At 37.6% G+C, this 15,174-nt stretch overlaps 1 protein-coding gene across 1 annotated transcript in view; it reads left to right on the top strand.

Moving 5' to 3' along the window:
- Positions 1-15,174, top strand: part of NARF (nuclear prelamin A recognition factor) — a 68,317-nt gene that overhangs the window by 43,163 nt on the left and 9,980 nt on the right. The window contains exons 7-9 of the mRNA XM_044673169.1: positions 2,162-2,280; positions 4,729-4,858; positions 14,324-14,387. Coding sequence (XP_044529104.1) covers positions 2,162-2,280; positions 4,729-4,858; positions 14,324-14,387 — 313 coding nt within the window. The remainder of the gene's footprint in view (positions 1-2,161; positions 2,281-4,728; positions 4,859-14,323; positions 14,388-15,174) is intronic.

Genomic DNA, 15,174 nt, shown 5'->3' with positions numbered 1-15,174 from the left:
TTGCCACTCTCAGTCATCCCCACTTTTTATCACTAATTTTCAGTCTCTCCCTATCTACAGATTCTTTCCCTTCTGCCTACAAACATGCCCTTTTCTCCCTCATCCTGAAAAAAAACACCCTTCATTTTATCATTCTATTCCTGCTAATTATTTTCCTATATCTTTTTTGTCCTTTGTAGCTAAACTTAAAAGGTTTCTTCCTTTTCTTTTTTACTCTCTTCTTAACCAACTTCTGACTATCATTCCACTGAAACTGCTTTCTCCAAAGTTAACAATGATTTCTTAGTTGCCAAATCTAATGGCTTTTTCTCAGTTGTCATTCACTTAGATTTCTTTGTGACCTTTGACACTGTTGATTGCCCTTTCCTTTTGGACACTCTCTTCTCTCTTGTTTTCAGGATACCTAAAAACCACCTCATTCTCCTACCTATTTCATGGTTCCATCTCTTTCTCCTTTGCTAGCTGTCCTTCAGAGTTTTGTCCTTCTATTCTACTTCACTTGGTTATTTCATCAACTTCTATGAATCTATGCTGATGAGTCTCAAATCCACCTATCCTGCCTGAAACATTTTACTAACCTCTGTCAAACTTGACCTTCATTAGACATATTAAGTTAAATATGTCCAAAATAGAACTCATTATCTCTCTCCCTAAAACTTAATCCCCTCTTGCCTTCCCTATTATTGAGGAGAGCAGCACTATCTTTTCAGTTCCTCAGTCTTGCAACCTAGGAGTCCTCTCACCCCTCATATCCAGTCTGTCACCAAGGCCTGTTGATTTCACAGCATATGTCTAATATTCCCCCTTCTCTCCTCTGGCATTTTGACCATTCTAGTGCAGGTCCTCATCTCCTCTTGCCTGTGCTATATCCTGCACTATCCTGTGGCATTTACTTGTCTCAAGTCCCTCCCTACTCCAATTCATCTTCCATTCAGCCATCAAAGTGATTTTCTTAAAGCACAGATCCTATCCTATCACCCTACCCCTACTCAGTAAACTCCAAGGGTTCCCTAGCACTTTCAGGATCAAATGTAACATCCTTTTTGACATTCATATCCCCTCATATCTTAAGGCACTTCCCACCTCTACTACTTCCACCTTTCTAGTCTTTTTACACTTTATTCTCTGCAACATACTCTTCAAGAATCCAGTGACATTGGTCTCCTGACTGTTCCACAAACAAGACAGTTTTATCTCTTGACTCCAGACATTTTCTCTAGCTAGTCTCCATGCCTGGAACAGTTTCCTTCCTCATTTTCCAACTCCTACCTTCCCTGTCTTCCTTTAAGTCCCATCTAAAATTCCATCTTTGTCAGAAAACCTTTCCTAGCTCTTAATTCTAATATCTTTCCTCTGTTAATTTCCAATTTATCCTTTATATAGCTTGTTTGTATATATTTGTTTACATGTTGTCTTTAGACATGTAAATTAGATTGTGAGCTGCTTGAGGAGAAGGACTGACTTTTGTCTCTTTTTGTATCCCCAGCACTTAGCCCATTGCCTAGCGCATGGGTGCTTTTTGTTTGTCGATTGATTGAATGGCTAATAAAATGCTTAGCAATTTTCTTATGTCACTCCTTACATGAGTGTGGAGTCCAGAAATAGAGCCCTGAAGCTTTGTGTGAAAGATGGATGTTATGCTTTGTATTTATTCCTTCCTTTCTGCTACCCTTCAATTTCATCCATTCCTGGTGGCTCAGCAAATCTCTTCTCAATTATTCCAATTTTAGTTGTTCTTCCACAAAGTCCCTCGATGATTGACATAATTTAGATGATTATCAGGTAGCTCTTTTGAAGAAGAGTATCTGATGAGATGTCCTTTTATCTCTTAATGCCCCTCCTGTATCCAGAGTATGGACATACACATAGTTTGTTCTTACTATGTAAATTTAAAGTTGATAAAATATGAGCTCACTGTCATTAATGAAAAAATATATAGATAAAGGAGTCTGATTTTAGCTCCTTTTGAACTAAAAGGAGGATTTTTTAAAAGTTTATAACATTTAATAGCATTTAATAGAACCGTGTTACATCAAAGGGAAAACAGCCTCATTTTATGTGAATAAGGAATTTTTAAGGTTAGGAATGGAGAAGAAGCATTTAAAGATTCCTCTAGCAATAACTTAATGACATCACTAAATAAGCCTCATGGTTATTTTAGGTTGGATCCGGTATGCAGAAAGAGTGCTGGGTAACCCAATTACACCACATATATGTACTGCAAAATCCCCCCAACAGATCATGGGATCACTGGTGAAGGACTACTTTGCCAGACAGCAGGTAATTTCATTTTTTTTTCTGTCTCTTATTTACCTGATAGTTTTGGACTTTTTTCTGTTTGTAATGCTCACATTCTAAAGCCAGCTTTATGTTTTGGATGCTCAGTCTCTCACAGTGATTCCTATAGCCTCCCTCTAAGTCTATAGAGCAGGGGTCAGCAATGTATGGCTCTTTTGAGGGCCAAATATGGCTCTTTCTGCAGGAGCCATAAAGCCAATTTTTTTTTTCAGGCACTGTTACAGGAGCTCGTACTGTGAGCACTGTACAGCTCTCATGAAATTACATTTTAAAAAATGTGGCGTTTATGGCTCTCACAGCCAAAAAGGTTGCTGACCCCTGCTTTAGAGGAAGAGTTTGCAGCAATACCAAGGGCAGCTAACTATTTATGGACTCTGCCACTAGGAATCATACATATTTTTGTTTTCTTCTTTCACTCCCATTCTTTTTTCTCATTCTCTTCTCTTAGAGAGAGAAGGCATTAACACCAAGCTACTATTTCAGTAATAGCTGGCTGATCCAGTGTCACTTTTTCCATTACTATGCCATATATGTGTGTGTTATACAATAATCATAATAGCTAGCATTTATAGACAATTTTAAGGCTTGCAAAGCTCTTTATATCTTATCTCATTTGATCCTTATTGTGAGGTAGGTGCTATTGTTATCTCAATTTTATAGATGAAGAAACTGAGACTTAGTAAGGTTAAGTGACTTGCCCGGGGTCACACATCTGTTAAGTGTCTGAGGCAGGCTTTGAACACAAGTCTTCTTAACTTCCAAGTCCACACTATCCCCTATGATACCCGTCTGCTTCAATAAATCAAATCAATAAATATTTATTATATACCTACTGTGTGCTAGGTATCACACCATGTGCTTCTTATATGTGTCAACTCAACAAGCATTTATTGAGTGCCTACTGTGTGCCAGGCACTGCTAAGTACTGGTAATACAAAGAAATGCATAACAGCTCTTACCTTCAAAGAGATCCTAATCTGAGAGATAGCATGTGAGCAAAGATGTGTACAGATAAGAAACATATAGGATAAATTGAAGGAAATTTCAGAAGGAAGGTAATATCTCAGCTGTATCACCCTGAAAGCCCTAGCACACACATAGGGGTTCAGTAAATCTTTGCTGCTTGGGTAGTTTAATAGTAGTCTCTTGAGTACCAGTGGAATATAAAGATAACCATTTCTCAGCACCATTTTAAATAATCTCCCCAGGTTTTTTACCACTCTCTTTTAAGTAGCTGCAAGGGAAACCAAAAAACAAAGTCCCAGCCCTTCTGTACTTTAGGGGAATTTATAATCTAATTGGGTGGTAACTGAGCACAGTAGAAAAATCCAGGGCTGGGAATGACAAAACCTATGTTTGAGCTCTTTTATCTTCAGAGCCCTTCAATCCCTCTACCCCCCACCCCTTTCATATGTGTGTGTGTGTGTGTGTGTGTGTGTGTGTGTATCTGTCTGTCTGTCCCTCCTTCCCCTCCCTCCAACTTTATGTATAAAATGAGAATGAAAATACTTGCAGTCCCTATCTAGCAAGATGGTTATTGGGTGGTTTTGTAAGCCCTTATAGTGCTTTAGAGAACTGAATTAAATTATGGCACAAGATATTGATCAGGTGCTGAATTTTATTGTTTCCTTGCTATATAAGTTCAAGAAAAGGCTAGAGAAACTAAAAAGAATTTTAGTTTAGTTAAAAAGATGCTAATCTGGGTCAAACAAATTGCTTCTCAGAACTGATTACTGGTGGAACCTTCAATTTACTTCATTTTCTTGACTTTCACTGGCTCTTCTAACCTTTCAAAGCTCTCAAGGGCATATTAATTTCCATCTCTGATACTCATTTACCTAGAATCAGGAAAACACACATAGATGGCGTCATGGATTCATAGCCACATGGCACCTGAGTAGGGAGAGTCATCAGCTTGGCAGTATCAGGCCTCTCCAATTAAAACCTTACAGCATTTCTTCCTCCTCAGAAGAGAGAAAACTTTCATCTGTCAAAGTTTTTTTATACACACTCAGTTCTAGCTCAGCAGCCAGTTTTAAGGCTTTGTCACTCACTGCATAATCACTGATGAGCAAATAGAAAATAGAATGCTTATGTCTGTTCTCTAGCAGGGATAAGGCCTCTCCATTGTACATGTCCAGAAGCAGACACTCCAGGCCTCCAGTGGATTGATTTGGCAGAAGGTGGAGATATTGCACATTTTCTGAGGACTGGACCCTCGTTGGCTAGTTTCCCCATTATGCCAGGTTTACTAAATTTCTGTTTGTCATAGGAGATGTGATTTAAATTGAGTGGCAGGACAGAAGTAAATAGACTGCTGTATTTGTTTTTGCATTAGCTCATGATTCTTTCTTTCTTATTTGTCATTTCTACAGTGCCACTGTTAGTTCTAAACCAGCCCTGAAATGACGATTTACTTTTTCTCTGCAGAATTTGTCTCCAGCTAAAATTTTCCACATCATTGTGGCCCCTTGTTATGACAAGAAGCTAGAAGCACTTAGAGAAGATTTTTACACTGCTTCATATAATTCTCATGATGTTGATTGTGTGTTAACATCAGGTAAAATTATTTTTCTGTGTACTTCATCATAATTTGTTGCTAACCTAAAAAACACTGTTTTTGTCAGTTTTTTGTGATTATTGTTAAGAAATGTGTTTTGGCTAGTATAAAGGAGATATTCTATTGTTTATAAGAAATAGACCTTCATTTGAGAGTGCTGAGTCTATTAAGTTTATAGGATAGACCAGTTGCTCTTCACCAAGGATGGTATTTTTATACCCTTCACTCTATGAAATTTTTTTTAAACCCTTACCTTCTGCTTAGAATTAATACTAAATATTGGTTCCCTAGGCGGTAAGGTCTAAATATTGGTTCCCTAGAAAGGTAAGGTCTAGGGTTAAGTGTCTTGCCCAGGGTCACACAGGTAGGAAGTATCTGAGTCCAGATTTGAACCCAAGACCTCCCAATCCACATAACTGCCCCTGACTATACTTTTGTTAATAAACACTTAAAATGAAAACAGCTAGCATGTGAATGCATGTGTGTCTATCTCAAAAAAAAAAAACCCTAATTTAAATCATACCAAAATGGAAACTTCTAGAAAACGTCAAAAACAAAATATACTGGGGGCAGCTGGGTAGCTCAGTGGAGTGAGAGTCAGGCCTAGAGACAGGAGGTCCTAGGTTCAAACCCGGCCTCAGCCACTTCCCAGCTGTGTGACCCTGGGCAAGTCACTTGACCCCCATTGTCCACCTTTACCAATCTTCCACCTATGAGACAATACACCGAAGTACAAGGGTTTAAAAAATATATATATACTTAGTGTCCTTTAATTTTAGATTGAATTGTGTAGATTGTGTAGGTCTAGCACTTCCTTATGCTAGTAGAAAGATGGCTTGTGACTAAGATAATATTCAGTAAGGGAATTTAATTAACTAGGAGCAATATCTAAGTTGCTCACCAGGTGGTGCATTTCTTAAACTGCCAGGCCAACTTTCTAAATTACTTTATCTGGTGTCTGCATAAGATATCCTTTTCCTAAAAGGCTACAATATGCCCGGTGCTTTTCCATCATAGTCTCCCTGCAACCTTGTTGCTAAGTACTCTTTATTAACCTCTTCCTGGCTAGCTCCCAAATTAATTCAGAGGGCAAAATGGGATATTATTCAAAATACTGAAATACCAAATCTTCTACTTATCAGCCTTCACCTCCTCTGGGCTCTAGTTTCTCAGTGTGTACTATATTTTCTAAATTCAGAGACCTAGTATTATATATTTATGTGTGTGTGTGTCTGTGTGTGTCTATAGTTTGCTGAGCATAGAATAAAATGAAGAGGCAAATAGACCTGGCTTATATAGACATTCACCTCTACCTATCTCATAGTCCTCCTCCTTCCTGTTGTCCTTTCAGGTCTTGAGGGCACAGTTAAGAGAAATCCTATTTGCACTCACCCTTAGATTGTGGGAAAGGAATGAGAGGGTCCTCTACTCCCTATCTCAAGATCACAAGCTAGAAATAAGAAAAAACAAGGAATTTGGTGAGGGAAATAAAGTTTTCTAGCTTACCTTCTCATTAGAATTCACTGTGAATATTGCTCTGTGCAGCTATGAATCTTTTCTCTTTGTAGCTTATGGCAACTCTCTCTGCTTCAGGCTTAAAGGCATTGAGTTACACTGACTTCTGGTTGCCTCATTGTACAGATGCATCTGGCTAATGCTGGGTGTAAAAAGGAATTCTTTATTCCTTTTTTAATGTAACGGGGGACTTGGAGGTCCTCTTACCATAGAGATGTGTAGGGATTAACCAGCCAACAGTGACAGAAAGTAGGAACCTTAAGGATAGGAAGTGAGGTAGAAAAGGGGCCAGCATCAGTTGGTTGGTGGGACAGTTGCTTACAGTTAGGTGTTGGCAATTGCTGAGAGTGTGTTGGGTTGGTGGTTGGCATTTAGTTGCTGGAATATAAAAGGCAAGCTTGAGCTTACTGATAGGGCTTTTTGGCTTTAGCCTTTTTTTTCCCCCTAGAAACAGCAGTAAGTTTTTGGTTTCTTTTTATTTTAATTTTGAATATTTTCCCATAATTACATGTTTCATGTTCTTTCCCTCTCCCCCAAAACTCACTAACCCCCCTTAGCCGACATATGGTCCAGTGGGTTTTACATGTATCTTGGCTTTAGCCTTTAAAGAGCTCTTGGCTTTAACTTTTGGCTTTTGGGTTTGGGGCTTTTGATTTGGGCTGTTAGGTTTTTTCTTTCTTGAACTTTTTTGGGAGGTGGTTGGTCTTCAGTGACAGAACTAATTGAGGTTGGATTAAACACTGATTGGGTTGGTATTGATTGGGATGGATTGGGTTGGAACTTTGTGGGGTGTTTGTTATTAGCAATAGTTATAGGCAGTTATAGGTAGATATAGGCAGTTTTATGTAGTAATTATAGGTAGTTATAGGATAACTAGTTTAGACATTAGGAAATTTTCTTTCTCTACCTCTTTCCTATATTTCCCTCCTTTCCTATATTCTTTTCTAACTCTATTTTAATAAAACTGTTAAAAGCTGCTTTTTTATTTTTGTCAAACCCCGATTTTAACCCTTACATGAGTGTGGTGTTTATACTTCTCCCTGGGCTCCAGTAACTAGCTGCTCCTCTATCTTTTTTCTTAGAAGTCTAAATCTCAAGAACCACAGAAAAAGGACAGGAAGTGAAAAGGGGACACTATCATATCTTAATACTATCAAAGTGACTTTCAGTCATGTTCCTTGGATGAAGGGAGGAGAGGGGGTTTGGAATGGAGTGGATTAACTGGAGTTGCCAGGAATCCTTCAGAAATTGGTCTCCCAACCTCTCTTTGGGAATCATTTCCTGAAAACTAGGTGAAAGCAATTTTAGGAGATAAATAGGGCAAATAGAATCACAAGTTATATAAGTTAATCTTCCTTTTCTGCTTATTGTTTCACATTTTATTTATTCTGGACATTAGTAGTTCTGAACCAATTAGCCAATTTTCAGACTTCAGAGCCTGTACTTTTTTGTTTATTTGGAAGTAATGAAATTCCACATAGACATTCATCTAGGGAGAGAGAAAAAGATGAGCTAATGCAGTAAACAGGAGAATGAGCAATATTATCATAAAATATGTCCTTGTCTACTTTATGTATGACAGTTCTTTTACACCAGAGGTCCCCAAATTTTTTTGCTTATGCTCTGCCATTAATAAAACATTTTGAGCATGTTTTCTTAAATATGTGTAACATTGTTAGCTTGCTAAATATAAATTATAAACGTACTACTAAAATAATTATATACATTTGAAAAATGGACATTTTTAAAGGTTGAATTAACACTGAAGTATATTTGAGTCAATAAAGAGCCATAGGAATTTATTGAATAGGAAGGTGATGTGATCTGATCAGCATTTTAGGGAAACCATTTTTACAGTTGTGTGGAGAATGGATTGGAAAAGGAAGAGACTAGAAGTAAGGAAACCTTTGTAGTAATCTAGGAGAGAGGTTATGAAAATCTGAACTAGGGAAAATATAGAGAAGGGAACAGATACAAGATGTCATAAAGGTGGGGCAATGGACTGAAAGCCAGGCTTGGAGATGGGAGCTCCTACATTCAAATCTGACCTCAGACAATTCCTAGTTGTATGACCCTGGGCAAATTACTTAACTCCCATTGCCTAGCCCTTAGTGCTCTTCTGCCTTTGAACTGATGCATATAGTATTGATTCTAAGACAGAAGGTAAGGGCTTTAAAAATAAATAAATAAATTCAATTACAAAGCATTCCTTAAAAGAATTAAAGAACAACCTAAATAGCCAGAAGAATATTCAGTGTTCGGGACTAGGCCATGCCAATATCATAAAAATGACAGTTACCAAAATTTGTACTTTTAATGTCATACTAATCAAATTACCAAGAGGATACTTTGCAGAGCTTGACAAAATAACAAAATTCATTTGAGAAACAAAAGATCTATGATATCAAAGCAAAATGTAGAAAGAAGCAAGGATAAAGGGGAAATAGCACCAAGTAGGAAAACATTGGGAGATAAGAGGTAAGGGTCATGGAGACCAGCTCTGTGACCCAGTGGCTCATCATTCTACTTTTCTTAGTTGATTACAACCTTGTAGTTAGGCCAGTATCCCCCAGGGAGCCATAACTTCCACTTTAAAGACCACTATTGTTCAGCCTTAATGTACTAAGGAAGTGGAAAATGGAGACTGATATAATAGCAGGAAAATATTTAGGCTGAGATGATCAGATAAAAAAGTTTATGTGTTACTTGTTGTAGTTGTAGAAGGGTTTTTTGTTTAATATCATTATCATCTCCCCCTTGGTAGCAAATGAAAAGTTAAGCAGAAATAATGCAGTATTCTCCTGGTCTCAGATACCAGTTGGGAGGAAGAATCATTCTGAAAACATTTTGAAGGCAATTTTTGGGTGAAACTATGTTGATTCTTCTTATTTAATTTTTTTCAAATGACAAACATTTATTTCCTATCTCCTTCATCATGCCTCTCTTTCAAAACGCAAAACATAATCTTTTTAAGAAATATGCATAATGAAGCAAAATAAATTCTTCCATTGGTATGTCCAAAAATATTTATCTCACCTTGCATTTCATATTGATCAACCTCTGTTAGAGAGTAGATCTACATACTTCATAGTTGGTCCTCTGGAATCATAGTTTTTCATAGCATTGGTCAGTTCTTAATTATTTTTTAAATTTCATTTTTATTTCCAGTTCCAGATTCTTTCCCTCCCTTTGGCTCCTCTCCCACCCATTGAAATAAAAAGAAACATGCCATCCACTGTACATATGAAATTATGTAAACATTTCTACATTAGCTTTCTTTTGGGCAAAAAAAGACAAGAAAGCAAAGGGGAAAATATGGTTTAATCTACAGTCTTAAGCCCATCAATTTTCTCTCCAGAAAGAATTCCTGTGTCCATTGGGGTTGTGGTGGATCATTGTATTGATTATAGTTATTAAATCTTTCAGAGATGATTATCTTTACAATATTCCTTTTCCTGTGTACATTGTACCCCTGGTTCTTCTCACTTAACTTATATCATGATGTTCATACAATTCTTCTCAGGTTTTTCTGAAGCCATTCTTTTCATCTTTTCATAGCACAATAGTATTATATTAATTATATATATGTGCATATATATACATGCTAGTATATATTAAATGTATATATACACAATAATATTCTACTTTACACATATACTCTTTAACTTGTTTGACCATTCTCCAACTGATGGGCATCACCTAAGTTTCTAATTCGTTGCTACTATAAAAAGAGCTGCTATAAATGTTTTTATACAAATAGGTCCTTTTATTTTTACTGTGATCTCTTTGGAATATAGGCCTAGCAGCTTCACAGTTTTTAAAGGCCTTTAGGCACAGTTCCAAATTGTTGTCTAGAATGGTTTGACCAGGTCGCAACTCCACCAATAGTACTTTTAGTGGCCCTATCCTCTCCGTTTGTCATTTTCCTATTCTGTCATAGTAGCCAGTCTGGTAAGTGTGAGTTGGTATCTCAAAGTTGTTTTTATTTAAATTTCTCTAATCAGCATTGATTTAGAGAAATTTTTTATATTACTTGTAGATAACTTCTTCTGAATACTGCCTGTTTATATCCTCTATCAGTTGGGGAATGACTCCTATTATTATAAATTTTACTTCTCTATTGTTGAGAGATGAGGCTCTTGTAGACTTGGTGTAAAAAATATTTTCAACTTTCCTTATAATCTTGGATGCATTGGTTTTGTTTGTGTAAAACCCTTTTAATTTGATGTAATCAAAATTAACCATTTTATATCTTGTAATGTTTTCTGTCTCTTGTTTGGTCATAAATTCTTCCCTATCCATAAAACTGACAAGTACAATATGCTATGCTCCCCTAATTTGCTTATGATACCACCCTTTATGTCTAAATCATGTGCCTGTTTTAACTTTACCTTAGTATATGGGTGTGTGATGTTGGTCTATGCCTAGTTTCTGCCAAACTAATTTCCCGCTTTCCCAGCAGTTTTTGTCAAACAATGATTTCTTGTCCCAAAATTTTGGATCTTTGGACTTGTCAAGTGATCTTTAAAGTTCAGTTTAATAAGTCTAAGAGGAACTCCTGAAAGGAATCCCCCATTACTAATGACATATGTAGCTAGAAGTAAGAAAGCCTCTGAGAAGCCACCAAGAGCTTGGAGAACCAAAGCTTAGGCAGAGGAAGCTGCCATAAAAGAAGGGTCCAGGATTCTCTGAGCAATTTTACTTGGGCAAATGAGACACAAGTAGTGTCAGAATGGAAGCTATGTTCCTGACCCTAATATTACCTCTGAAGTCTCTGGCGCAAAAGCAGTGTTGCTGAAATAACTATTCTATAACTCCTTCAGCAGTAATCTTGATATTGGCTTTCTCCCCTTGGGTTCCCCTGAGGAAGCCTAAATTTTTATTATTACCTCTTTGTTTTGAAATATTTATTTATCTTTAAAATAATGATAGCCATAAGCCCTTCCTTAGTAGGAGATGTTCATAATGAAAATACAAAGGAAATTTAAGGATAAGCATCTCTAGAGAAAAGGGAATAGATCTTACAAAGGTACTTTACCAGGGCAGTGATGGGGGAAGTAGGTTTGAGAGAGAGAATTATAAATCCTCTGATATAACTTCTCAGAACAGGAAAAAAAAAAATTTATATGGTGTAGTTACAAATTGCACTCTGGCTTCATTCTCCCAGAGTTAAGTTTACCCTGAGGGGTTAATCTTTTACAAAGAGATAATTAATTCAAAGATATAAAAAGAACAAACATTTCCCCCAAATATGTAGGGGTTATATTCTCCCTTGTATCAACTTGGTCTGGGGGTAGAGGGTGAGAAATAGGTTCAATTTAGCTTAACTCCCACATTCCTAATTTAATTATGATTTCACTCTTAAAGTTTAAGTCATTTATCTATTTTGAATTTGTCTTGGTGTAAGATGTTGATCTAAATCTAATTTTCCCAGCAGTTCTTGTCCCAAAAGCTGGTATCTTTGGGTTTATCAAATACTAGCTTGCTGAGGTTATTTAATCTATTCCATTGATGCACCCATCTATTTCTTAGCCAGTACCAGACTGTTTTGATGAATTCTTATCCTAGCTTCTGCTAACCTGGATCTCCTTGCTGCTTGGGGAGTACTGGTGTAAGAGGGAGATTTTAGGTATTTATAGATATATATTTAAAGTGTGGCCGCCAGGAATCAACGATTCGGGTTGATTCCGTAATTAAATCAGACCCAAGTCAGCATTGGGTTAAGGTAGTTTATTTACAATTAGGAAGATAGAGGTAAGGAAATGAAGAGAAAGGGAGGGGCTAGGACGGAGAGAGAAGGCCTGGACTGAGAGAGAAGGTTAGAAGGCTAAGTAAATTAGGCTACAAGCCACAAGGCCTAGCAATCAGATAGGCTAGAGCCTACTTAAAGGCAGAGTTTGGAAGCGGCCTAGGTAGGCCCAAGGAAGTCAGCCTAACTTACCCAGTGACAATTCAGAGTGCAAGCAGCCTGAGGTCTCACCCGACTACCTGCAGCACCAAGTTCAAAGTGGGAACTCCCTCCACAGGAAGTTACCATCATACTTTAACAGATAGTGTCTTTCGTCACTTCCTGTGGGTCCACCCCTAATTCAAATGGACAAATGGCAGCCTCTACACTGATTTGGACTGCCCAAAGGGCAGTCCCTTGTTCTCCATTTGTTACTTATTGTCACCTGTGGGTAGCTCATCTCCCCTCCCCACTAAGGGAGGTGAGGATGATATCATCTCTATGCCTGGGGTAAGTAGAGTTTTACTATGAATGGGCTAGAGCTAATTCTATTTACACACTGGATTGTCCACAACACTGAAATTCTGGGATGCCAACACACCCTCTTAGACCTCTTAAAGCTCATGTAATGGCACTTTGATATATGCCCATATCACCTAAGGGGAAGACCTGCTTCTTGTATTAAAGACAATCTTTATTCTCCTACCACTTTGGCTGTGTAGCCAAAACTTGTTACATCTTTAAATTTATATGGCAGGCATAGAGTCACTTTCATTTTCCAGTGGCATGCAGGGTTACTCAGTCCAGCACCCTTTTAGTTCAAGTTCAATGTTGGGATAAAGCAAAACTCACCGAGATAATTCAACAGTTAACAAAAGGAAGGTTAGTTAGCCATAGCATAAAAGGGATAGACATAACTCCTACCCATCTGATTATCAGGGAAAAGGGTACACAGGTACACACATGGCCTCAAGACATCCACAAAATCTGAAGGGTCCTGACCCCTTATGGGCTTTAAGTGACCAGGAAATCATGTCAACATGAGCAAGAAACTCCAGGAAGCTTTCAAGAGAGGGACAGCTTTGAACCTAGTTCTACCACCAGGCCAAGCAAAGCAGCTTTGTTGCCTTTTTGGCAAAAATGAGCATAACCAATGTTGTGGGAAAGAGTGCCAACAAAGAAGAATCCTTATTGTTCTTATACTAGTTTCATGGGCCTCTGCTCTGGTCAGAAGAGGAATGGGATTGTGAGGAAAGGTAGTTTGTTTCATTTTTGAGTTTGAAATGCTTACTGGCTATTTTGAAGTGTCCAATAGGCAATTTGATGATTCAGGACTATAGCTTAGGAGAAAAACTAGATCTGGACTTAAGAAAACTACTAGGCTACGGTGACATGATTTATTTTGTATCTCTTATATCTCTGAGGCTTATGAAATAAGACTAAAACCTGATTAAATAATTGTCTTGCACTTAGAGCTGTGATGTGACATGCTTCACACCCTGTATTTCTTTCATTATAGAGAAAGTATTCAGAGTTACCTCTAGTTAGAATATTGTGTGAATGAATCTTCCAGTAAAATAAATTCTTTGAGGGCAAAGTCTTTGTCTGTGTATCTTTGTAGCCTATCATAGAGCTTATTAATAAATGTTTGATTTATTCATTGCTTGTGAGAGGAAATGAACTATGAATGAGTGGACATGGTCTAGGGAAATCTCAAGCTTCAGCCTTCAAATGGTGATTGACTTTTTTTTTTTAAACCTTTACCTTCTGTCTTGGAGCCAATACTATGTATTGGCACCAAGGCAGAAAAGTGGTAAGGGGGGGCAGCTGGGTAGCTCAGTAGATTGAGAGCCAGGCCTAGAGACAGGAGGTCGGAGGTTCAAATCCAGCCTCAGACACTTCCCAGCTGTGTGACCCTGGGCAAGTCACTTGACCCCCATTGCCTACCCTTACCAATCTTCCACCTATAAGTCAATACACAGAAGTTAAGGGTTTAAAATTTAAAAAAAGAAAAAAAGTGGTAAGGACTAGGCAATGGGGGTTAAGTGACTTGCCCAGGGTCACACAGCTGGCAAGTATCTGAGGCCAGATTTGAACCTAGGACCTCCCATCTCTAGGCCTGGCTCTCAATCCACTGAGCTACTCAGCTTCCCCCAATTATTGACTCTCATGTCATGTCACAATTATTGTTTTTTAAGTATCTGTCTCCCATTTATCTACAGGTGAAATTATCCAGATTATGGAACAAAAAAAAGAATTGATGAAAGAAGCTACAGTAGACACTCTGTGAGTAGCTTTCATTTTGAAGTACAAGTAGTGCTTGGTTTAGAATCAGACAATCTGAGTTCAGATGTGTCCTCAAATACTTACTTTGTGGCCTTTGGACAAGCTATTTCACCTTTATTTGCCTCAGTTTACTAAACTGTGAAATAGAAATTCCTACTTCCCAGTTGTTGTGAGGATTAAGTGAGATTATAATTTTAAAGTGCTTAGCTTGGCATAGTAAGGACTATGTTGACTATTATTATTATTTGACCATATTAAATGGAAACTTTATCACATATAAAAAAACTAAGATTAATTTACCTATTTAGTGCCATACCTATCAAGCTACCCAAAAACTTCTTTACTGAATTAGAAAAAACTATAACAAATTTCATTTGGAATAACAAAAGATCAAGAATATCAAGGGAAATAATGAAAAAAAATGTGAAGGAAGGGGGCCTAGCAGTACCAGATATTAAACTATACTATAAAGCAGCAGTCATCAAAACAATATGGTACTGGCTAAGAGATAGAGAGGAGGATCAATGGAATAGACTGGGGATAAATGACATCAGCAAGACAGTGTATGATAAACCCAAAGAGCCCAACTTTTGGGACATGAATCCACTATTTGACAAAAACTGCTGGGAAATTTGGAAAACAATATGGGAGAGATTAGGTCTAGATCAACATCTCACACCCTACACCAAGATAAATTCAGAATGGGTGAACGACTTGAATATAAAGAGGGAAACTATAAACATGTTAAGTGAACACAGAATAGTATACTTGTCAGATCTATGGGAAA

This window comes from Gracilinanus agilis, chromosome 4 (assembly GCF_016433145.1).
Source record: "Gracilinanus agilis isolate LMUSP501 chromosome 4, AgileGrace, whole genome shotgun sequence".
Classification (NCBI taxonomy): Eukaryota; Metazoa; Chordata; class Mammalia; order Didelphimorphia; family Didelphidae; genus Gracilinanus; species Gracilinanus agilis.
Note: the sequence above shows the minus strand (reverse complement) of the source record. Positions and strands in the feature narration are given on the sequence as shown.